General features: G+C 42.1%; 1 protein-coding gene across 1 annotated transcript in view; it reads left to right on the forward strand.

Annotated features, from left to right (window-relative positions):
* Positions 1-24,315, forward strand: part of GREB1L (GREB1 like retinoic acid receptor coactivator) — a 146,788-nt gene that overhangs the window by 98,114 nt on the left and 24,359 nt on the right. The window contains exons 18-22 of the mRNA XM_046025774.1: positions 604-796; positions 12,403-12,536; positions 15,386-15,725; positions 20,797-20,912; positions 21,729-21,973. Of these exons, the coding sequence (XP_045881730.1) occupies positions 604-796; positions 12,403-12,536; positions 15,386-15,725; positions 20,797-20,912; positions 21,729-21,973 (1,028 nt within the window). The remainder of the gene's footprint in view (positions 1-603; positions 797-12,402; positions 12,537-15,385; positions 15,726-20,796; positions 20,913-21,728; positions 21,974-24,315) is intronic.

A 24,315-nucleotide genomic window follows, 5' to 3' on the forward strand; every position in this document is an offset into this window, starting at 1 on the left:
GCACTGAGATTATTTCTTTGACACAAAAAAAAAATATGTGGCTTTGAGATTGCATAACAACCTAGTACATCCAAACTGAACAGAACTGAAAATGATTCAGATATAAAAATTTTGGTCATGGGGAGGAAGGGGTTAAGTGGCTCCTCTGTAGCCTCCCCATAGTCTAACATGCTCAAGGGAAGAAAGAGAGTGACATTAACACAGAGGGGATCCCTCGCAGTTTGGGGGCTTCTCTGGGGTACCAGTCATTTCCGTTATAAGCATCCTGATTTGATGGAGAAACCTCATTCAGATGAGCTTTCAGACCAAAGTGATCCATCTCAGCTATAGATTATGTATCCTTGGCCTGTAGAACTGAGTTACACTTTGAGGTATAACAGAGGCAGACTGAAACAGGAAAAAATATCTGAGATCTGTCTGAAAGTCATAAGAAGGGGTGTAATTATTGCTCTTTCAAATTAAATGTTGGTTGCCTTAATCCTGCTCCCAATTAAAAAGAAGCAGAAAAACAAAAATGAAAACATTATCTCCACTTTGATGTCTGCTTCTGTATCTAGTCCCTTCAATTAGGAGGTATTAACATGACTTTCAATATTTCCCCAGTGTCATTTCGGGTTCTTTGTCACATGGCGAACCCAGTCATGGATTGGCTGATAGAGTCATTAACTGCAGAGAAGTGCTGGAAGCTTTCAATCTGCTGGTGCTCCAGGTTAGCTCCTTCCCGTACACACTACAGACCCAACAGTCTCGAATCAGCTCCAGCAATGAAGTTCACTGGATACAGCTGGACAGCATGGTGAGTCTCTGTTCTGCTCTCTGAGGCACAGCCATGTTCGCAGAATCTTGTAATAAAATATTGTCATGGTTCTGTAAAATCACATGAGACTTCAAAAATCTAACATTTTTCTCCTAAAAGTTCCATATAATTACAATTATTATAAGTCTAAAGACTAGTGATTAGTGTCCTATATCAATCTGATTATGTTCTTTTTTTTAGGTTATCATGCAGATACAGAATTATCCATCCTATATAGTTCTTCCCCCAAAATGTGATACTGTCTTATACAGCCACCAATAATTTCAGGGGCACCTTGGTGGCTCAGTCAGTTGAGCATCTGCCTTTGGCTCAGGTTGTGATCCCAGGGTCCTGGGATCGAGCTCCCTCCCTGCTCATGCTCTCTCTCCCTCTTTCTCTCTCACTATTTCTGCCTCTCTCTCTCAAATAAATAAAATCTGTAAAAAAAATAAAATAAAATAAAATAAATGATGAATTTCAATCTGAAATTTGGAAATTTTGTCCTTTTGAATAGCTCTTCTGTCATGTTTCAGTCTTACTGATCTGTGACTGTAAATTACAGTTATGTTCTCCCAGCAACTGGATTTTTAAAAAAGATTTTGTTTATTTATTTGACAGAAAGAGAGAGGGATCACAAGTAGACAGAGCAGCAGGCAGAGAGGGGGCGGGAAGCAGGCTCCCTGCTGAGCAGAGAGCCCCGATGGGGCTCGAGCCCAGGACCCTGGGATCATGACCTGAGCCGAAGGCAGAGGCTTAACCCATTGAGCCATCCAGGTGTCCCTGGATTTTTTTCTTGTAATCAGTTCTTAGTCTTATGGTTGAAAAAGGATTATGATACTGTTGTTTTAAATTACTCAGTAGTCACAATTAATGTTTTTAGAGCAGCCATCTCAAAATTGCACATATTCAAGACTGTATGTTTTTTTGGCTCCAACCCTAACACATAGAAGATATTTTCTGTGACCTATATAGTGCATGATAAATATACTATCACAGAAAAGAAATAAGTATTTCATAAAAAACGAAGATTAGCCATTAAGCAATGGATTCTTTATTTAAAATATTGAACATTATGGGTATTTTAAAATAAACATATTTAAGTAAAATATGCCAGATGCAAGAATAACATTAGGGGCACCTGGGTGGCTCAGTTGGTTAAGCATCAGGTCATGTTCTCAGGGCCCTGGGATGGAACTCCACATGGGGAATCCCTGCTCAGTGGGGAGCCTGCTTCTCCCTCTCCCTCTGCCGGCTGCTTCCCCTGCTGTTCTCTCTCACACACAAATAAATAAATAAAATCTTAAAAAAAAAAAAAAAAGAATAACATTTACTCATTAATCAGCCCAGTGCATTTCATTCTGTTATGAAGTAGGTAAGTTTTCCCTGACTTGTAGCTCTTATTTTTGAGTATTGGTTTGTCATTTGTAGTCAAGCAAGCTCAGGTGACAATCATGGTGGCATCAACCATGCCTCCCTTGTGAGAATTCAAGTGTGTTCACCATCACATAGAAATTGCTTTGAGCTCTCACTTTGTTAGTATCTTCTCTATGCCATCTTCATCAGTTGGATGTCAAATTACAGGTGAGAGTCAGAGGCTCGCTCAGTCCTTTTGCTTCTCAAGTGTCGGGTGCTCCTGTAGACTATCCAAGTAGTTGCCCTGACATGGAATGGGATTGTCAATAAAATTTGTGAAGGGAAAAATTGTTTTTTAAGCCAACAGTTTTCCTATTAAATGTTAAGTTTTAATTTAGTGTTGGGGAGGGGAGAAGAGAACTATCCTAATTAACCTTGTTGGTGTCATCTTTTCCAGAAGGGATCACACCAGTGATAGGAAAAACTCATAGCTTCGGTGCTTTGCCTTCCCCTAACATAAAATAATAGGAAAATAGGCTAAAAATAGCTTTCCTTAAGAGTCATTCCTCTGTGCCGGGATGGCTCAGTCAGTTAAGCATCCACACTTGATTCTCAGGTCATGATATCAGGGTCATGAGAGGGAGCCCCATATCAGGCTCCACATTCAGCATGGAGTCTGCTTGAGATTCTCCTTCCTTCTCCCTCTGCCCCTCCTCCCACTTCTGCTCACTCTGTCTTCCTCTCTCTCTTCCTAAAATAAATAAATAAATAAAATTTTTAAAAGAGAAGTCATTGCTATGATTATGGTTGCTTTTTAAGGCACAATAATGGTACTATGGTTATATTTTTTAAAGGGTTCTTATTTGAGAGGCATCTAGTGAAGTATTTATGAATCAAAGATTTGATACCTAGGATTCAATTAAAATAATTGAAAGGTAGAGAGTTATTATACTCTAAGGTTTTTTAAAAATAATCACTACGAAATTGAGATCAGCACAGAAAAAAGATAGAAACTTTGAATCTAATTTATAACAACACCCTTACACATTAGGGAAGAAACTCCTAACCATTAGCCTCCTTTTGTTATCTTGAGGTCAATGTCCTCAAAAAAGAAAAATTGAGAAAAGCAGAGTAATTCAATTAAAAAAATACTGAGCACTTGTGGGCTTGTGTTAGGCCTTTCCAAGAACACACAGAGAGAACTAACTGCTTAAGGGAGAAAGCAAAGTACATATTAAGGTCACTGTTATGAAAGTAGAATAAGATATACATAGAGAAAATAGTTTGGTGGTTACCAGAGGCAGGAGTGGGATGGGTGAAAGGGTGAATGGGGTCAAAAGGTACAAACTTCCAGTTATAAAATAAGTAAGTCCTGGAAATATAGTTAATATTGTATGGCATATTTGAAAGTGACTACAAGAGTAGATCTTACAAGTTCACATCACCAGAAAAAAATTATAATACATGGGCTGAGAGACTTACTCTGATGATCATTTTACAATATATATGAAGGCATACCTCATTTTATTATGTTTTGCTTTATTGCACTTCGCAGATATTTCATTTTTTACAGATTGAAGATTTGTGGCAACCCTGCATCAAGCAAGTCTGTTGGCGCCATTTTTCCAACAGCATTTGCTCATTTCACGTCTCTGTGTTACATTTTGGTAATTCTCACAATATTTCAAACTTTTTCATTATTATATTTATTATGTTGATCTATGATCATTGATCTTTGATGTTACTACTGTAAACACATTAGTAGATTTAGCATTGCGGCATAATGCCACATCCATGTAAGAATGTGAACTAAATAGTACAGCTCATTGACAATGCACTTGGTCACCCAAGAGCTCTGATGGAGATGCACAATGAGCTGAATGTGGTTTCCATGCCTGCTAACACAGCATCCATTCTTCAGTCCATGGATCAAGGAGTAACTTCAATTTTCAAGTCCTATGATTTAAGAAAATACATTTTGTAAAGCTATAGTAGCAATAGATAGTGGTTCCTCTGATGGATCTGGACAAAGTTAGTTGAAAACCTTCTGGAAAGAATTCACCATTCTAGGTGATTGAGACATTCCTGATTCATAGGAAGAGGTCAAAATATTAATATTAGCAGGAGTTTGGAAGAAGTTGATTCCAAAGTCATGGATGACTTTGAAGGATTCAGGACTTCCGTGGAGGAAGTCCCTGCAGATGTGGTGGGAATAGCAAGCAAACTAGAATTAGACGTGGAGCATGAGGATGTGACTGAATTGTTGCAAGCCCATGATAAGGCTTGAATGGATGAGGAGTTGCTTCTTGTGGATGAGCACAGAAAGTAGTTTCTTGAGATGGAAGCTACTCCTGGTGAAGATGCTGTGGAGATTGTTGAAATGATAATAGAGGATTTAAAGTATTACATGAACTTAGTTGGGAAAACAGTGGCAGAATTTGAGAGGATTGACTATAGTTTTGAAAGAAGTTCTGTGGGTAAAATGGTATCAAACAGTATCACATGCCACAGAGAAATCATTCATGAAGAGAAGAGTCCATTGATGTGGGACGCTTCACTGTTGTCTTATTTTAAGAAATATCTACAGTCACCCCGCCTTCAACAACCACCCTGATCAGTCAGCCGCCATCAACAACAAGACAAGACCCTCGACCTGCAAAAAGATTATGATTCGCTAAAAGTTAAGATGATGGTTAGCATTTTTAAGCAATAAGGTATCTTTTAATTTAAGATATGCACATTGATTTTTTAACATGATGCTACTGTACACCTAATAGACTACAAGATAGTGTAAACATAACTTTTGTATGTATTGGGAAACCAAACAATTCATTTGACTCATTTTATTGACCACCAGCTTTATTGTGATGGTCTGGAACCAAACCCTCAAATCTCCAAGGTAGCCCTATACATAAATAGAATCCTTATGCTATACACCTGAAAACTAATGCAATGTTACATGTCAATTGCATGGAGAGAGCACAGTGGATGGGCATTGCAAGAGCAGAAGGACTGGGCTCGGGCACTCCTGGCAGCGGACCACAGAAGAGGAAACAGATTTTTCAGAGAACACTAAGGGGATGAAAAAAAAACCCTGGAAATATATAGCTAGAGGCTTAAAGTGCCAGGCTGGCAAAGTTTACACTTATTACATAAGCATTAACAATTTTTTCAAAAGGGCATAGTATTATTAAAAACACAGTTGAGCCTTGAACAACACAGGGGTCAGAAGCACCCACCCCTGCACAGTTGAAAATTCGCATATAACGTTGTCTCCCCCAAAACTTATCTAATAGCCTACTGTTGGCTGGAAGCCTTGCCAAAAACATAAAAAGTTGATTACCATCTATTTTGTATATTATATAATTATATACCATGTTCTTATAATAAAGTAAGCTAGAGAAAAGAAAGGGTTAGGGAAATCATAAGAAAAAGAAAATACATTTAAAGTACTGGACTGTAAAAAATCTACACAGAGGCAGAGCGACTGATGTTTCTGCAGATCTGTCTCTTGCTTCAATAGTGTTTGGATGGAACAGACCCAGGGATACCTCTTCTCTGAGCTTCCAATCGCCCTCGAACCTCTTTTCCAGTTGTAACCTCAGAACCATCTTCTCAGCCATCCTCGGGCTCCAGGACTAGACATCACCAGTTTTTGAGCTTAGGTCCTTATTGCCAATCAACCACAAGCTCCTGAATTTGTCCAAATGACTCCATCAAGGTGGAGGCCACCCTCACCTGCCTGTTCAACATGCAAACACAGGGCTCCAATGCCGGTCTCTCCCTGGGCTTCTGTCCCAACCTCAGCCAAGTGGCTCTAGAGAGCTGAGGTTCTATTGAAGATACAAGATCAGTCCAGCAGCCATTCATTCTTCAGGACATGCCAAAGCCCTCTCAAGATGAGTGTAAACCCATAGTCCTAGAGAAGAATCAGAACTTCTGGATCTGCCTGCTCTGGGTTCTGCCCACACAAACTCCCATCTCTGTGGCTTCCTGGAGAACCACTTCCTAGATGAGGAGGTGAAACTCATCAAGAAGTTGGCCCCTTGAGGGGCCCATGTGTATCCCCCTGGGTGGCCGGGCTTCTGCCTGAGCCTCTTCCAACAGCCACTAGGCAGCTTTTTAACCACCCTGGAGATCTCTCCCAAGCCCTGCACCAAATGAAAACAATAAAGCTTTTTGCAGACAAAAAGCAAAAAATAAAAGCAAAAAACAAAACAAACAAAAAACCCCAAAAGCCCCTTATGTAAGTTGGACCCATGTAGTTCAAACTTGATGTTGTTCAAGAGTCAATTATATTATCAGAATATTCATATTTCATTTTTATACTAACATGGTAAATGTGCAATTTAATGAATTTTCACGAACTGAAAGCACCTGTAGAACCAGCACCGAAATGAAGAAAAAGAACATTACCACTAGCCTGGAAAACAGACACTTCCCACAAAAGGCTGACACTCTTCTGGCCTCTTACCCCATAGGTTTGGTTTGCCCAGTTTTGAACTTGATATAAATGGAATCATGAATTATTCACTCTTTTGTATGTAGCTTCTTTTGCTCAGCATGTGAGATTTTTCTCTATTTTTCAGGAGTCATAAAACATTCATATTGCCATTTATAGATTACACTGGTTGACCACCACAATTCACTTATCCATCCCATTCATTAATTTCAAGTACTGATGTTATTTACATTCTAGTAATGTAAATTTTAGATCCAGGTATGTATTTTTGTTGGGTGTCTATGTGGGAGTGAACACATATGTTCAGCTCTACGAGATACTGAGAGGCTGCCTTTTAAAGCAGTCCATTGAGGGTAGAGGTTACGTCAAAGTAATTTAACATGGGGAGAGCAGTCATCAGGCTTTTCTGGTAATTCAGATTCAAATTAACAAATACATAAATCATGGTCAGAAAAAGTACGAGAGAAATGAGCCAGAAAAAGTACGAGAGAAATGGTGAATTTTCTAGGATTTCTTTACTGGGGAAGAGGGAACAGTCGGAGATCTCTTTGAGGTGATGCCTTTAGTTGGAACCAAGTTCAAGGGGAGGAGGGGATCTGTGGAGGGCAAAGGAGGTGGATTTTGAATGAGTTAAAGCTGAGGAGTGCACGGATGTAAATGCAAATTTGGAGTTTCTACTGGGGATTTTTGATGTAGATTTGGAATATTTCGTCAGGAATTTCAGTGGTCACTGAAGCAGCTGGTGTGGATAAAATCGTTGAGGAAGGTAATGAAGAGAACTGCCAAGAGGGCTGTGGCCAAGGACTGGCAGGTACAGGCCACTGGATTTGGCCTCAGGTGTCTTTGGTGACCTTCCAGAGAGCCGAGCATTTGGCTGGTGAGAAGCAAGGACAGCAGGGAGAGGACAGAAAGAGCTGTGGGTGAGGGGACACTGGGAGGGTAGGACTTTGGGAGGAGGGTTTTTTTTGTTTGTTTGTTTTTGGTTTTTGGTTTTTGGTTTTTGTTTTTGTGGGAGAAGGGACATTTTCCCAAAAGACGTAAGGATTCAGTACAATTTGTGATTCTTGGAATACCCTGTTTCTTTCAAGTAACATCATTCAGAGCTTTGTAAAACACATTTTATTTTTTTATTCTTTAAAAGATTTTATTCATTTATTTGACAGAGAGAGACACAGTGAGAGAGGGAACGCAAGCCAAAGAAGAGGGAGAAGCAGGTCCCCAGCCCGCCAAGTCGGGAGCCTGATGTGGGACTTGATCCCAGGACCCCGGGATCATGACCAAAGCCAAAGGCAGACACCCGATGACTGAGCCACCCAGGTGCCCCTGTGAAATGTATTTTAAAGGGTGGTCCCAGTGACATCTATTACAAGGTTTATAATACTTTAGAAGACTACAGTTACAGTTTAACGCAAACCTAACAGATTGGGGAAACTATTCACGTCTAATTCTTATTTTTAGTATATCTCGTTCTTAATCTATAAAGTCTTTATGGATTAATAAAGAAAGTACTGGCTCCAGTTGGTTACAGGCTATCTGTTCAATAACCTCCCCCATAACTTTGCTAAGAAAGGGAAATTAAATTGAGGACAGGTGGATGCATCCTGCCCAGTGAATTAAAATGCTGCATCAGGGAAAAAGAAACAGGCTTGGAGTAGGATTTTATATTTTCCCAAAGGAGCATGAGAAGGAAAGTGAAGACAGCAGTCATTTCCACTGACTCTGTGCCAACAGTTCAGATAAGGACAGAAACTCTAATGAATGGCTTTTTTTTTTTTTTCCATCCTGAAATGACTTATTTGACACAATTAGAAGGAAGGGAGCAAATAAAAAAAGGCTTCCGGGCCTTCCAAACAGATGCCACTCAATGTATGCTCTAAAGCGTTACTGTTTACAAGGACATACTCTGGTCCTCTAGCGCATTTATTCTCAGATAAGATCCTGTTCCAACAACCAGGAATAACTGTTCCAGGGGGGCCACAGAAAAAGTAAAAGTGGCAATTAAACAGTGCTTTATTTTCTGTCTTATGGACCTTATAAACCACCCAGTTGCTTATTTGTTTTTCTGGGTTACTAAAAAGGCTCAGAAACAAAATGTACAAAAACTTCTTGTGTGCATTTTTGAGAGCACAAGCTCCATGCCTGGCCCAGTCTTACATCTCTTACCCTTACTTCTTCTTCCTCTGATTGCTTACTTTATTGAAGCTACTATATTATTATGAAATGAGGTGGAGAGTGTTTAAAGAAAAATGTCAATACATAATTACAAATAAAAGTAAGACTAAAAGACATAGGACACGTGACAGGTAGGAGGCATGACTGGGAAAAATTAATGTAGAAAAGAGGAAAGAAAGCTTGGAAAAAAAAAAACCAGATACATGAACTCAAAAAGCTTACTTAATATTCTGGGGCTATTTATGTTTAAGGACAGCTTGTCACACAACTCAGGATCCTCTGAGGGAAACTTTGTGTCATATCCCAAAATAGTTATGCATTTCATAGTGATGTCGAGTCATCAAGAAGGAGAATAAATATAGTGAATCTGCTTAGGAAGGCAGAAAGGTATAGATTTCATTTTTAAATAATTTTTTGCAAAAAAATAAGATTTTCTGGGCGCCTGGGTGGCTCAGTGGGTTAAGCCGCTGCCTTCGGCTCAGGTCATGATCTCAGGGTCCTGGGATCGAGTCCCGCATCGGGCTCTCTGCTCAGCAGGGAGCCTGCTTCCCTCTCTCTCTCTCTCTCTCTGCCTGCCTCTCTACCAACTTGTGATCTCTCTCTGCCAAATAAATAAATAAATAAAATCTTTAAAAAAAATAAGATTTTCTGAATTACCATCATTAGATGATGTTAGAAAAGTTTTTTTATAATAGAGTTTTTTAGTTTGTTGACCTCCAGAGAGTTCTGTAGAGAAGTATCAGTATAGAGAGCTGCTTTATGAGGGAAAAGTCTGACCAGTGACTGTACCAGCCTAAAAACATTATTCCTCAGAAGATGCCTGAACAAAGCAAAGAGAGAACAAACCATCTGTGCAGTTACCATCTGCCTTAAGAAAGCATGTCAACATGGATGCATTGGTGGCTCAGTCAGTTAAGCGTCTGACTCTTGATTTCAACTCAGGTCATGATCCCAGTGTTGTGAGATCAAGCCCCAGGTCTGGCTCCATTCTGGGTTTGGAGTCTGCTTAAGATTCTCTCTCCTCTGCCCCTCCTGCCCTCCCTCTCTAAAAAAACAGAACAAACAAACAAAATCTCAACATTAACCACATATTAATTCATTTGAAGGGAAAAGAAATTTTGGTTTCTGCCCCAGAGATAACTGTAGAGTTAATACCAGGCTATATAATGAAACAAAAATTTTTCAGCCTTATTGAGGCATAATTGACATAAAATTAAAGATATTTCAATAGTTAATTTTTGTGTATTTTTAATAGAAGTATAATAAACATATGGTGTTGTGTTAGTTTTAGATGTATAATGTAATGATTCAACAATTCTATTCATTACTCACTGTTCACCATGATAAGTGTAGTTACCATCCATTACCAAACAACTTTATTACAAGATTATTGAATACATTCCCTATATTGTGCTTTTTCATCCCTGTGACTTATTTATTTTGTAACTGGAAGTTTGTACCTCTTAATCCCTTTTATCTACTTCATCCATCCTTCCATCCCCCTCCCCTCTGGCAACCACCAGTTTGCTTGCTTACTTGATGTGTTTATTTTTGCTCTCTATATTTAACAGTCTGCTTTTTGTTTCTCTTTGTTTCTTTGTTCATTTATTTTGGGTTTTTTTAGATCCCACGTGGAAGTGAAATCGTATGACATTTGTCTTTCTCTGTGTGACTTATCTCAGCCTTATACCCTCTAGTTCCATCTATGTGGTTGCAAATGGCAAAAACTCATTATTTTCTTGTTTTTTTTTTAAGTTTTTATTTTCATTCCAGTTAGTTAACATACAGTGTTATATTAGTTTCGGGTATATAATATAGTGATTTAACGCTTTCATAAATCACCCTGTCCTCATCACTAGTGGATTCCTTAATCCCCATCACCTATTTCCCCCATCCCTCCACCCACCTCTTCTCCAGTAACCATCAGTTTCTTCTCTATAAAGAGTCCGTTTCCTTTTTTTTTTTTTTAATAATTTATTTGACAGAGAGAGAGAGATCCCAGGTAGGCAGAGAGAGAGGAGGAAGCAGGCTCCCCGCCGAACAGAGAGCCTGATGGGGGGCTCGATCCCAGGACCCTGGGATCACGACCTGAGCGGAAGGCAGAGGCTTAACCCACTGAGCCACCCAGGTGCCCCAAGAGTCCATTTCTTGATTTGCCTGTCCCTCTCTCTTATTTTGCTTCCAAGATCTCATTCTTTTTTGTCATTATAAAATTGTAAGATATTTAAAGTGTACATTGTGATGATTTGAAAGGACTCCTCCCTTCTAGTTAATTGACACACTCATCATCTCATTTATTTATATATATATATAAATATGTGTATTATACATATTTTTTTGGTGAGGACATTTCATTTTGACTCTCTTAGCAAATGTCAATTATATATTACAGTGTTCACAACCATAGTCAAAATATACATTAGATCTTCAGACCTTATTCATCTTATAGTAGTAGACAGTTTGTACCCTTTACCAACCTCTTCCTATTCCCTCCCCCCACACTTTCCCCACTCCCACTCCCCCCATCCCCCAACCCCCGCTCCTGGCAACTACTCTTCTACTCTCTGCTTCTATGAGTTTGACGATTTTTTTAAAGATTCCTCATGAGTGAAACCATGTACTATTTGTCTTTCTCTTATTTCACTTAGCATAATATCCTCAAGTTCTACCTATGTTGCCACAAACAGCAGGATTTCCTTCTTTCTCGTGGCTGAATAATATTCCATTGTGTGGACAAATACATACTGTATCTTCTTTATACATTCATCCACCGACAGACACATGGCTGCTTCCATATCCTGGCTATTGTGAATAATGCTCAATGAATAAGGGAGTGCATTTATCTCTTCTATATCCATTTTCATTTCCTTTGAATAAATATCCAGAAGTGGAATTCCTGGATCAATTTTTAATTTTTTTGAGGGACCTCCATATTGTTTCCCACAGTGGCTGTACCAATTCACACTGCCACCAACGAAGCATGAAAGTTCACTTTTCTCCACATCCTTCCCAACATTTGTTATCATTCTTCCTTTTGATGGTAGCCGTGCCAATAAGTGTGAGGTGGGCACCTGGCTGGCTCAGTCATTGGAGCATGTGACTCCTGATCTTGGGGTCATGAATTCAAGTTCACACAGTTCCTAGAGGTTACTTAAAAAAAAAATTAACGGGTGTTTAGGCGACATCCCATTAGGTGACATAGTCACCATCTTGTACATTAGATCCTTACTCTGATTTGCATTTGTTCATACCATTGGTATGTCTTCTTTAGGAAAATGTCTATTCAGTTCCTCAACCCATTTTTGATTGTTTGAGTTTTTTGCTGCTGAGTTATCTGAGTTTTTTAAGAAACATATTTTGGATATTAATCCCTTATCAGATGCATGATTTGCAAATATTTCTCCTATACTATATGTTGTCTTTCCATTTTATTGAGGCTTCTTTTGCTATGTAGAAGCTTTTTAGTTTGATGTAGTCCCACTTGTTTCTTCACAATTTTTTAACCTTCCAGCAAATAACATATTGCAGGGATTTCCAACCCCCCCCCCCCCCCCCCCCCGCTAGAAAACAAGACACATTGTATCCTCTCCTCACTGGGTTTGGCTCTATTTTGAATCAGGAGGACATGAGCTGCCAGGAGAAGCTGTATTTTGGCCTGAATGAATACAGTAAGTCTCTACAGTGGGGAATCACAAGCCCCCTTCTGAGATGTGATGAGACTTTTGAAAAAATGGTGAACACACTCTTGGAAAGGTAAGTAAGGACCTTTAGCTGTACTTGTGTGTCTAAAATAGCCAAAAATCTCTTGTGTCACTGTCACAGGGAGTTTCGTGGAGCCCCCGCTGTGCAGATGACATGCAAAGGCAGAGTGAAAATAGCCTCTCCTAAGATGACCTTTTACTGGTGTAGGTTTTCTGTGATCATCCGAGATGAACAAAGGAAACTAGCGACCCAGGGTGGGACTTAGAACCACTTGCCATGCTCTGAATCATCTCCCAAGCATGCTTAACTGCTATCACCAGGGATTAGATGGACGGAGGGATTTGCTGATTAAAGACCATTTCTCTGACCTGTGGCCTCCTCCACCGTACGCCTTACACTTCTTGATTTTTCTCTTTTCCCCTCTATCCACCACAGTCAAGTACCCTTAGATGACTCAGTAAAAACTGAACTTTACTATGAGAGATTTGGAGTGCAGACTGAAGAAAAGTAGGAGCAATTAAATCTTTGAAGTGAGTTCAGTTCCTAATGAGCCTCCTCTAGTCCCTCACCTTGGGAGTTAAAGATCATGACTTTTCTGTCTCCTCTGCTTTCTTTTATCCCCCAAGTCCTGGTCAAACTCCAGAGGAGTAAAGGGTTTTCCTATTTTTTCTCTCTGATCTTGAATCATAGACTCAAAGTGTCACAGAGACATTAGAATTTACATAACCTGGTAGAGGGTCCCCCTGACCCCCGCTGCAGTAGTCTGTCTGACCTTCGATGATGGGGGCAGGTGGGCTCTTTTTGATGAGGCACATTCTAATTTTTAGTAGCTCTTGTTTTTAAAATTGATCACAAGCCACCTTTTTACTACCCTGTTCTATAACTTTGCTAAGAAAAAAGAAAGAGAAATAAAAAATGAGGGCAGGTGGGGGGAACCTACCAGTGAGTTATTACGTTGTACCAACGAAAGGAGCAGCCTCAGAGTAGGGTCTTATATTTTTGCAGCTGCTGGATTTAAGAAGACTTAACTGACACTGTGACATTAATCCTTCCATAGCACATGTGATCTTACATTTCCAAAATCATCCCATGAGTCTCCCTTTTAAGTGTTTCCCACCCAGCTGCTGCAGCCACCAGCTTGGAACGTACCCTCCCTTCCGGGAGCATCACTCAGAGTCAGTCCTGTCAACTTCTCTTACAACTTTGGTAATACTTACAAAATAACAATTACAGTTCCATGCAAACCAACCAGGTTGTAAAGACTGTTCACGTCTAAATTCAGACTTCTTTCAGAGTGTGAGATCTAAATGCCTATAGATCAAAGTTACCACGGGTTCTAACTTTGGCTTACCTATCTGGTCCATCCCAAAACACGAAGCCTTAAACATGGATCTTGTGTGCTCACTTCTTTCAGCCCAGTCACTGAAGCTAATAATAGCTGTGATTTATTGAGTGTTTGAAGAACTGGCCCGGGGTTGAGTGAACTGGAGGATTTCTTCACTTTTCCCCAAACTACTAAATCCTTGCAATGTAAGAAGACATTATCAGAGACTTGAGTGAGTCTAGACCTAGCTCTGCCTCTGACCAGTGGCATGGTCTTGGGCCAGTAGCCAGATTTCTGTCAGCTGCTTAATTCTCCTTCTGGTAGGAAGGGGAGGGTATCCACAGTCCTTTCCAGCTCTGAAGTATTTCAAAACCACGCTATTCATTTGATGACCCTAACTGGTATTTGACCCAGGGCTTTTCTGTGCAAGGCTGGCAGACCACTTGTTCTACTTTAAATAGAATTTGAAAGTGGAACAAAGGCGAACCACCCCATGGCCTACCCAGCTGCCAGGCGGCTGCCTGTGCTACCAGCTGGCAACCAGAAAGAAAGTTCACAGGCTCATCCTTAATTTGTCAACACCTCTTTTCTTGACAGCACCTCCTTGTGCCTGCAAAGGGGTCCTCTTTGCCCATTTGTACTCACTTTGCCAACAGACCGGGCTTTCTGAGGAATAACTCATAAATAATTCATAAATAAATTTTCTGCCTGCTCTGTAGCTGTCAAAAGTGCCAATTTGAACAAAGTGATCCTCTTACTTAGCAGTCCAGGCGGGGTGGGGGTGGACTACCGATGGGTGTTAGGATGAGGCAAGGACACCCCTCTTTGCCAGGTTCCCTTAGCTAAGCAGGGCTCTGGTGAGAGGAGGCTTCGCCACTAGGGGGTGCTATTTCTCCAGTCAGCTCCAAGTTTTCCTCTGCCCCAAGGCACATTGTATGGGAAGATACAGTTACTGCCATCTGTGGGGCTACCCTCAAATTAGTAACTGCTAATAATAATAATGATTTTTTTTATGTCTGATACTTGGCAAACATGATCCTAATGTCTCAATTTTCTTTACTGTAGTCTTAATATCAGAGGAATAAGCTGACAACACCACCATCCTAACTCACTGCCACCAACAAGGGGTTAGGGTCCGGGGATGATCCATTATGACTCTGTCAACAAATAATCTGAACAGATCAGTGCTTCTCAAAAGTTAATGTGCATACAAATCACCTGGGGATCTTGTCAGGATGTGAGTTCTGATTCAGATGTCTGGGGTGGGGGAATTTGGTATTTCTAACAAGCTCCCAGGTGGTACTGCTCCTGGACCACAGACCACACTCAGAGAAGCTAGGGTCGCTAGATCATCCCTAACCCTCTTTAACGTGCTGTACCTATCCCAACAGTTTCTGACTCGCAGGCATTTAAAGCTCCACTTTTCCTTCTAGCGATGTGGGTCCTACTACGGCTCCAGCCCACCACTGAACAGTAACCCCTTCCCACCATGCCAGGTCTGCGTTCCTCCCACAAAGACCTTGCTGTCCCAGCTGGTCCTGCTGCCCAAGTGCTAGCTCCCTGTGTTCTGTTGAAGGTACCCCAGGCTGCACAGCATGGTTGTCCGCTGCTACCTTCTCATCCAGCAGTACTCAGAGGCTCTGATGGCTCTCACCACCATGGCGTCGCTCCGAGACCACAGCACCCCGGAAACACTCAGCATTATGGATGACCTCATCAGCTCCCCGGGAAAAACCAGAAGTGGGAGGGGACACATGCTCATTATCAGGGTGCCCTCCGTGCAGCTGGCGATGTTAGCCAAGGAGCGGCTGCAGGAGGTGCGTGACAAGCTGGGGCTGCAGTACCGCTTCGAGATCATCCTGGGGAACCCTGCCTCTGAACTCAGTGTCGCAACGCACTTCGTGGCACGACTGAAGGTTAGCAATGGCCAGACATCTCTTCTTTGAAATACCATTTGTTTCTGTTTTCTAGGAACTCCACATAGGTGGCTCAGAGGTCTGAGTTTAGTAGAGTTTTGCACATGAGTTGATTTGATCTTCGTGACAGTGTTAAGGCTAAACAAGGGACGTGTACAGTTCCCTCCCTGGAGCCGGTTTATCAAGATTCTGTCAAACCCCCTTTTTAGCATGTGCCTGCAGTTGGTCTTCCGTGCTCTCCAACTGCAGGTATAAAAATGAGATGACCCAATTTGACCCCATGTTTATTGACCTTGGTCAAGGTGCAGCTAGCCTATGGCCATGTGTTTTCTCAGAAAGAAAGGTAAGTTGTTTTCCCAGATCTCTGTGGGTTCGCCTTTAAGTGACTTCAGTTCACTAATTCTTTTCTGTCTACCTAGCCTGTGCGCTCAAGTCTAGAGTCGGTAGGTAAAGGATTCTGTTCCATCTTTAGTACTCACATAGAGCTATTCCCCACCCTCTTGCCTGTGGACTCTTCAACCCCTTGTTGCTTCATTGAACTCGCTTTGACGGCCAGCCCTGAGGCTTGCTGGTCTGGCTTCTCCAAGCCTGCTGCAGGAGGATTAGAGCCTGAGCACAGGCCAACCCCTTCCCATGGCCGGTGGATCTGCTTCTCCTAAACCCCTCCTGGTAGGCATGGAGGGGGTCGGCAGAATTCCTAAATCAACTCACCTAACTCCCTACTTTATGCCCTGCTCAGGTTTTTCTGGGGACTTTTATAATCCAATCTGTCCTAGCCATTAGGAAGCATTTAATAAAATAACCACATATATGTGGGTACGATACCAAGCTAAGTAGTATATGTCTGAGCTAGACCAGCATGTTATCTGTACCCTTCACACTAAATAACTGAGCTAAGCTGAGTTAAGAAAAATGTAGTTTGGGACGCCTGGGTGGCTCAGTTAGTTAAGCATCTGCCTTCAGCTCAGGTCATGATCCCAGGGTCCTGGGATCTAGTCCCATGTTGGGCTCCTTGCTCAGTGGGGAGCCTGCTTCTCCTTCTGCCTACTGCTCCCCTACTTGTGCATGTGCTCTCTCTCTCACACACACACAAATAAATAAAATCTTTTTTAAAAAAAAGAAAGAAAAGAAAAATCTAATTTGGCACAAATTCTATGAAAAGAAAACACATAGCCTTGGGCAATTTTCATTTTCACCCTGGGCTGCAGTTTCCTACCTGCAAAATGAGAGAGTTGGACTGTGTGATCTCAGAGAGCTCTAATTTGAGGATGTTATTCAGTGTTCATAAAGGATTTTGCAAACATAAACCTTTTTATTGTTTCTATTAGCTTAACCTAAATTGAATAATCCAAAATGCAAACAAAATATATTATCTTGAGGAGCAGCTGGAACAAATAAATCTGTCTAAAAATAAAAAACCTATACTTAGTAGAAGTTGAAATATTTATATTTCACATGTAGATATAATGTTCACAATTTTTAAGGATAGTTACAGACCGCATAACAGCGAGATTTCTAAGATGAGTAGCACGTGAGAGTCCTAAAACTCTTCTTATAGTATAATTCATTGAGACGTATGTTTTGAGACAATTTGAATGATATTAATGGAAAGGCAAATAACCTGCAGGGAGATGGCTGAAGAGGATGTGAGGCTGCAGAATCTTCTTTGGGTCTCCATGACCCTGATCAAGTATAGCCACCCATAGAGTTGAGCTCATTTCTTGAGAGTCTTCAAAAGTACCAATCACTGAATCAGCATAAATCAGCAGGTCCTAAATAATCCACCCTTCTGGGCCATAGGCTGAAAACCACAAAGACCTGAGATTCTTTTTTGTTATTATTTAACTTCCATAAGTAATCTTTACACCCTGCGTGGGGCTTGAACCCACAGCCCTGAGATTAAGAGTCCTAACTGGCTGCTAGCACATCAGAATCAGCTTCAGGGCCCTTAGACAGCAGTGGTTCTGTGAGCACTCTTCTGAGAGCGTGCCATACATGAAGGCAGGGTCCAGTCATTCTCAGATTCTCAATTTGTATGAGTAGCTGCCAGGCACCGGGCACACAAAAGAGATTTCCATACGGTCAAAACCAGTGGATCACATCAATCCATCCTTTCTCCTTGGTGTGGAAGTAAATATGAAATCCCATGGAAATGTTCATATCCTAAGCAAGACTGACACTTGCCAAGTGGTTTCTGCTTCGCAGGTTTCTTTTTCTTTCTTTCTTTTTTTTTTTTTTAAAGATTAACTTACTTATTTGAGAGAAAAAGAGCGACCATAACCCAGGGGAGGGCCAGAAGGAGAGGGAGAGAGAGAGAATCGTCAAGCAGACTCCTCACTGAGTGCAGAATGCGACCCAGAGCTTGATCCCACAACCCTTAGATCTCAACCTGAGCTGAAGTCAAGAGTCAAACGCTTAACCAACTGAGCCATCTAGGCGGCCCTTCATGTGTTTATTTCTAAGTTACCAGCCTCCCTTGCCACTGTCAGGATGGCATGGGTGGGTAGGTGTGCCTTTTATCTGTAGTCTTGGGTAACATCCTCTGCCTCTTCTTCCATTGGATGGCCTTATGTTTGTGGTTCCCTCTAATTATCACATATACGTGATGACAAGCATTCTGGAAGGATACAAGACTTAAACCTAAATAAATCAGTTCCTCCAGAGGGCCTGTGAGGTTTTGATCAAATTTCCTTGGCCTTGAGCCCCATCTTTTTTTGAACTCAGTGTCCACCCAGTCTTCTGTGTTGTTTTAAATGCTCTGCAGTGAAGTCATCCTGAGGGCATGGTCAGCCCATCAAAGAACTGCACCCATCATTCATCAGAAGTAGCAGAGGGACGGAAAGCATGTTGTTGTGGTTTGGCTAGCTCTGATTGGTCAAGAGTAAAAGCAAGATTTCTTAATAACCTTTGAAAAATAAATCGTTTCATAGAGTAAAACATAATATCCCTTATCCCATCACTATAACGACCTCATTATTTGTAGAACCATGACCAGTGGATGGTTTCTAGGAGACAAAATCCATCCAAGGAGAACCTCAGTGTCAGGAACATCATGAGTCCAATGCAAAGATTATATAAGTAAAATGATTCCTGTTCCCACAATTGTTTACTCTAAATCAAAGTGTTATTATATTCACTTTGACATGACAATGTATGGAAAATCCATTTTTTGTAGGTACCTTTCTTCTAATATTTAAAAAATATATTTTTTAAAGATTTTATTTATTTATTTGACAGAGAGAGATAGTGAGTGAGAGAGAGAGAGAGAGAAAGCACAAGCAGGCAGAGGGAGAAGCAGGCTCCCTGCTGAGCAAGGAGCCCGATGCAGGGCTCAATCCAAGGACCCTGGGATCATGACCTGAGCCAAAGGCAGATGCTTAACTGATTGAGCCACCCAGGCGTCCCTAAAAAAGTATTTTTGATAGATTTTTTTTTTTAAAGTAGGTTCCACACCCAGCATGGACCCCAATGCAGGGCTTGAACTCACAACTCTGAGATCAAGACTGAGCTGAAATCAAGAGTCAGATGTTTAACCCACTGAGCCACCCAGGTACCTGGATAAATTGATTTTCTAAGACCAAAAAAAAAAAAAAAAAATCTCTCAAAATTGTAAACAGCTATATAGATCCACTGATTTCCCTTTGGTATGTAAATATATGATAAAAAAAGTTTAAAAAAACCAAGGTTAAGGTGCTTCCCACTTTATAAATTATATATATTTTATTTGAATAATTGTGGGTATATTTATTTCTAAAGGCTATTTTATCTAGACACCAACAAATCATTAATCAAATCCTATTACATTTTTTCTTGCCTATTAGATTTCTTTTTATCCCATTTTGTGTTTAGCAAAAGAAGTACCTGTCTATTTTAAAATTAAGTGTTGGGGCGCCTGGGTGGCTCAGTGGGTTAAAGCCACTGCCTTCAGCACAGGTCATCCTGGGATCGAGCCCCACATAGGGCTCTCTGCTCAGAGGGGAGCCTGCTTCCCCCTCTCTCTCTGCCTGCCTCTCTGCCTACTTGTGATCTCTGTCTGTCAAATAAATAAATAAAATCTTAAAAAAAAATGAAGTGTATGCATTACTTAACATCTCTTACTCTTTGTTCCCTAAAGCATTACCAGAAGTGTCCATTTATTTCCTATAATAACTCCTCCTGGAAAGCTGTTATGAGCATAGTTAAATGCTAGACACTTTGTAAAAGTAGTAGAAACCACCTCATCTATTTAAGACACAGCCTATTTTCTTTCTGCTCTAAAATATAAAAATCTGTAAGATCTTTTCAGTTTTGAACATCTTTCAAGTTGGTGGGATATTTTTTCTTCTCACTGATTGACGTTCCGTTTATTAAAGGTATACATAGTGTACATATGTATTAATCTGTATCAGAAGGTGATGCTTCATAGGTTATTTGTGAAACCATAAACTAATTGCCTTACTCTTCTAAGTAAGGGACAGGGTGGTTGTTGTTGTTTTAATTGATCCAGATTTGTTTATATTTTTAGCTTTCTTGAGAGAGACTTTTGAGAGCCCCAAGCCAATTACTTGTCACTTATTTTGAAAATCAATATAGAGAGAAAGAGAGGAAATAACCATCAAGGGTAGCTAACTTCACGATTTTCTTGGTGAAAATGTCTGTTTTCATGGAGTTTTGTTGAGATGCTTTTATTAGTCATTCATAACTGAAATTATCTTTTTTCAGTCAGTCTGTCTCAGAAGTCTGTCCCTTTCATGAAGAAAGTATATTGAGAGCCTTGAGTCAGGTAGTTTATCCAAGGTCGTTCACATTGTATGTTTCTTTGGCCTGTGTGGCTACTGCGCGATGTACACCAAGATCTCCTGTATTATCCTACTGAGATAAAACTGAAGGCCACATTCTTCCAGAGTGCTTTATTATAATTCTTAAGCACAATTTAGTATGTGTGCTTGCACACACGCGTGCACAGACACACACACACACACACACTGGAAGTCATTTGGAAGCACAAAGGCATATAAAATCTGGACCTAGAAACCTTAAGAAGTGGAAAGTTAAGGGGTTTTAATTTTATCATATGGTTCCCTTTCTACAGACCTGGAGAGGAAATGAACCAGAAGAGTGGACCCCTCGGACATACCAAGATTTAGAAGGTCTGCCTTGTATCGTGATATTAACTGGCAAAGATCCTCTTGGAGAAACCTTTCCCAGGTATGATGCGAACGGTCAGTTCTCATTTTTCATTAGTTGCCCGGCTAAGCCGATGGCTAAAACTCGGCAGACACTTAGCCATTTCACTCATTGGGCAAGGAGAAAGAGCATCACTTTCTTCAGAGGGAAAAGACACACACCCTTCCTTGCCTCTTTCTTTTGACTTTACAGAGATTGCCCAGCATTTGGGGGAATGGAAGGTAGCCACACTGAGAAGTGTTTCCGCATCAAAGCAGGGCCGCCAGAGGGGCAGGGAGGAAAAAAAAATCTGCCCCAAACTGGGATCATTTTATCTGGATGAAGTGTCTCTTCATCTGCTCTTCCCAAGCCCTGAAGGGCCCAGGGCCTGAGGACGGGCAGGCAGCAACAGCGATAAAGACAGCACGAGGGGCGCCTGGGTGGCTCGGTGGGTTAAGCCGCTGCCTTCGGCTCGGGTCATGATCTCAGGGTCCTGGGATCGAGTCCCGCGTCGGGCTCTCTGCTCGGTGGAGAGCCTGCTTCCCTTCCTCTCTCTCTGCCTGCCTCTCTTGTGATTTCTCTCTGTCAAATAAATAAAATCTTTAAAAAAAAAAAAAGACAGCACGAGCCGCAGCATCGAGCCGCCTGCTGCCAGTGGGTCAGGCATTGCTGCAGACGCCTTGCCTGCGTCATCCACACACTCTCACAACAAGCCCGTGAGCCAGGCGCTGTTGTTCTGTTTTATCCTTGGAGAAAAGGAAGCGACTAGTGTGAGGTTATAACAGCAAGGAGATGACAAAGCTGAGGTTTGACTCCAGGCCAGATGGACTCACCCAAGACACCCTGACTTATGTGCAGGTCTTTGAAGTACTGTGACCTGCGGCTCATCGACTCAAGCTACTTAACTCGCACAGCCTTGGAGCAGGAGGTGGGTCTGGCGTGCTGCTACGTCTCAAAAGAGGTCATCCGGGGCCCCGCTGTTGCCCTGGACCTTAGCGGGAAGGAGCAGGAGAGAGCCACCGCCAGTGAGAATGATGCTGATGAGCTGCTGATCGACCTGGAGAGGCCACAGAGCAACAGTAGTGCTGTCACTGGAACCTCGGGTCAGTGCTTCCTTTTCTCTCTGCAGGGGGCGGGGAACAGGACGGAGGGTGTGGGGAGGCATGACTCACACCCCACACTCATATCAGAGGAGCCTTCTGTGACTGGGACATCCTGTCCAGCCCTCAGTTCCCCAGGAGAGGTACTTGGAAAACCTAACTCTTGAACTGCCACAAAATACTTCTCTGGGTAAACACTTAATGAAGAGCTTGGTAATAAGCTAAGTATAATAAATAAATTTTACCAACCCCAGCCTGCACCATTTTCCCTAGTCTTTTCCACCCTTAATCACCTCAGGGATATTATACATCTGATATTTGCACAGAAGCCTTCTTTTCCTTCTAGATCTGAAAGCTGTTAAGTTTGTGTTCATTGGCTTAGTACCTGGCACAGTGTTTGAATGAATGAATGAGTGAGTGAGTGAATGAATGAATGACTTTTATAAGCAGTTAATGGCAAGTGTTGGTAGACCAAAGGCTACTCTGGGGTCACTGGCTATGCTGATCCACCATGCAGCCTGCCAGCCCCTCTCCTGGAGGGTTACTGAAAGGGCCTATGGCCATGCCCAGCATGAACTGTCTTCTCATAAATTATATTACAGCAAATGCAGCAGTTTCCATTTTTTTCTCATTAGGAAAGTAATAAAACTCAACATAGAAAACTTGGAGAATGTAACAAAGGATAGAGAAGAGGTTAAAAATCAAAACTCCAGGGGCACCTGGGTGGCTCAGTGGGTTAAGCCTCTGCCTTTGGCTCAGGTCATGATCTCATGATCTCAGGGTCCTGGGATGGAGCCCTGCATGGGGCTCTCTGCTCAGCAGGGAGCCTGCTTCCCCCTCTCTCTGCCTGCCTCTCTGCCTGCTTGTGATCTGTCAAATAAATAAATAAAATCTTTAAAAAAAAAATCAAAACTACAGGGTGCCCGGCTGGCTCAGTCAATAGAGCATGAGACTCTTGATCTTGGGGTTGTGAGTTTGAGCCCCACATTGGGGCTGAAGATTACTTTTAACAATAAATAAATAGGGGCACTTGGGTGGCTCAGTTGGTACATATCTGCCTTCAGCTCAGGTCACGATCCCAGAGTCCTGGGATTGAGCCCTGCATTAGGCTCCCTGCTCAGTGGGAGTCTGCTTCTCCCTCTGCCCCCCACCCCAGCATGTGTACAAGCTCTCTCTCCCTCAAATAAAATCTTTAAAATAAATGAATAAAAAAATAAAATAAAAATGAAAACCCCACTAGAGATCATCGTGAACATTCTTCTTTCCCACATCCCCCCTTTTCCATCATCCTAACACATACAAGCAAACACACATACAATTTCAAGTGGAAAGCAGCCTTAGTATGTCTTAGTATGTTCATCCTGGCAGCTGCTGTGGGATGGCTGTGAGAATTGAAGAGGCAGTCATCTGTGGGGTTGTCTGTGTTGATAGGGACCCTCAGCCTGGAAGAGCATGAGGACTGCTCTACTGGGTGTGCCAAGCTGCTTGCCTCAGCCAGGGGTCAGAACTGTACCTTTCTCTACACCCCCCCCCCAAACTCCAGGCTCCCCAGAGGTTTGGGGAATAGTGAAGAGTAACAGAAGGGAAGGGGAACTATCACATCTGGGAGTTTCTGGATACCAGCATCAGTGAGGGAGAGGTGAGGGGGTGTTTATCTCCTTACTGGGGCTTTTTAATCAGACCCCCACCTTTCCCTGCACTTCCAGAGCTGTCCCCAAGGCTCACATAACCTTAACCTTGCTCCCATTAACTGGCACAAAGGTCATGGCTTGCCGTCTGCTGTTTAGCTTCCCTCCATCTGGGGACAACCTGACCTGCCTGTGCTCCCAACACCGAGCACACATCCCTCAGCCTTGGGCTGACTCCAAGGGTCCTTGGGGAAGCTCACTGCCCAAAGTGTGCAGGCTCCAAAGGTCAAGGCTGTGAGGGGGGAAAAGCAGGCTCTTGTATAAGATGGAAGGACACAAAAGTCAGATGAGCAAGTGGAGCGTCTTGGTTGCAACAGCATCCGGTTCCTGGCTGTCCTCGGGATCCCCTGACGTTGGGATTTGACCGACATGCCTAGCAGCACCAGTCTGAGTACAGAAAAGGCCGTTAGGCCTGAACATTTGAGCTTTTGGTTTGTCCACAAATGCAAGAGTGGCTGACCCATCAGAGGGGAAGACATATTTGAAGTGAATTGGCCAAATGCACAGACGAAAGCAAGACCATTGAGTGTAGATTGTGCCTCACATCCTCTCTCACACGGAGACTTTCCCCACCCCGGTTTGGGCATCCATGGAAGCGGCTACAGCCTGGGGAACTTCTCCACAAGCAGAAGTGTGAGACCCTTGGATCCCAGCAGG

Source organism: Meles meles, chromosome 12 (genome assembly GCF_922984935.1).
Source record: "Meles meles chromosome 12, mMelMel3.1 paternal haplotype, whole genome shotgun sequence".
Taxonomy (NCBI): domain Eukaryota; kingdom Metazoa; phylum Chordata; class Mammalia; order Carnivora; family Mustelidae; genus Meles; species Meles meles.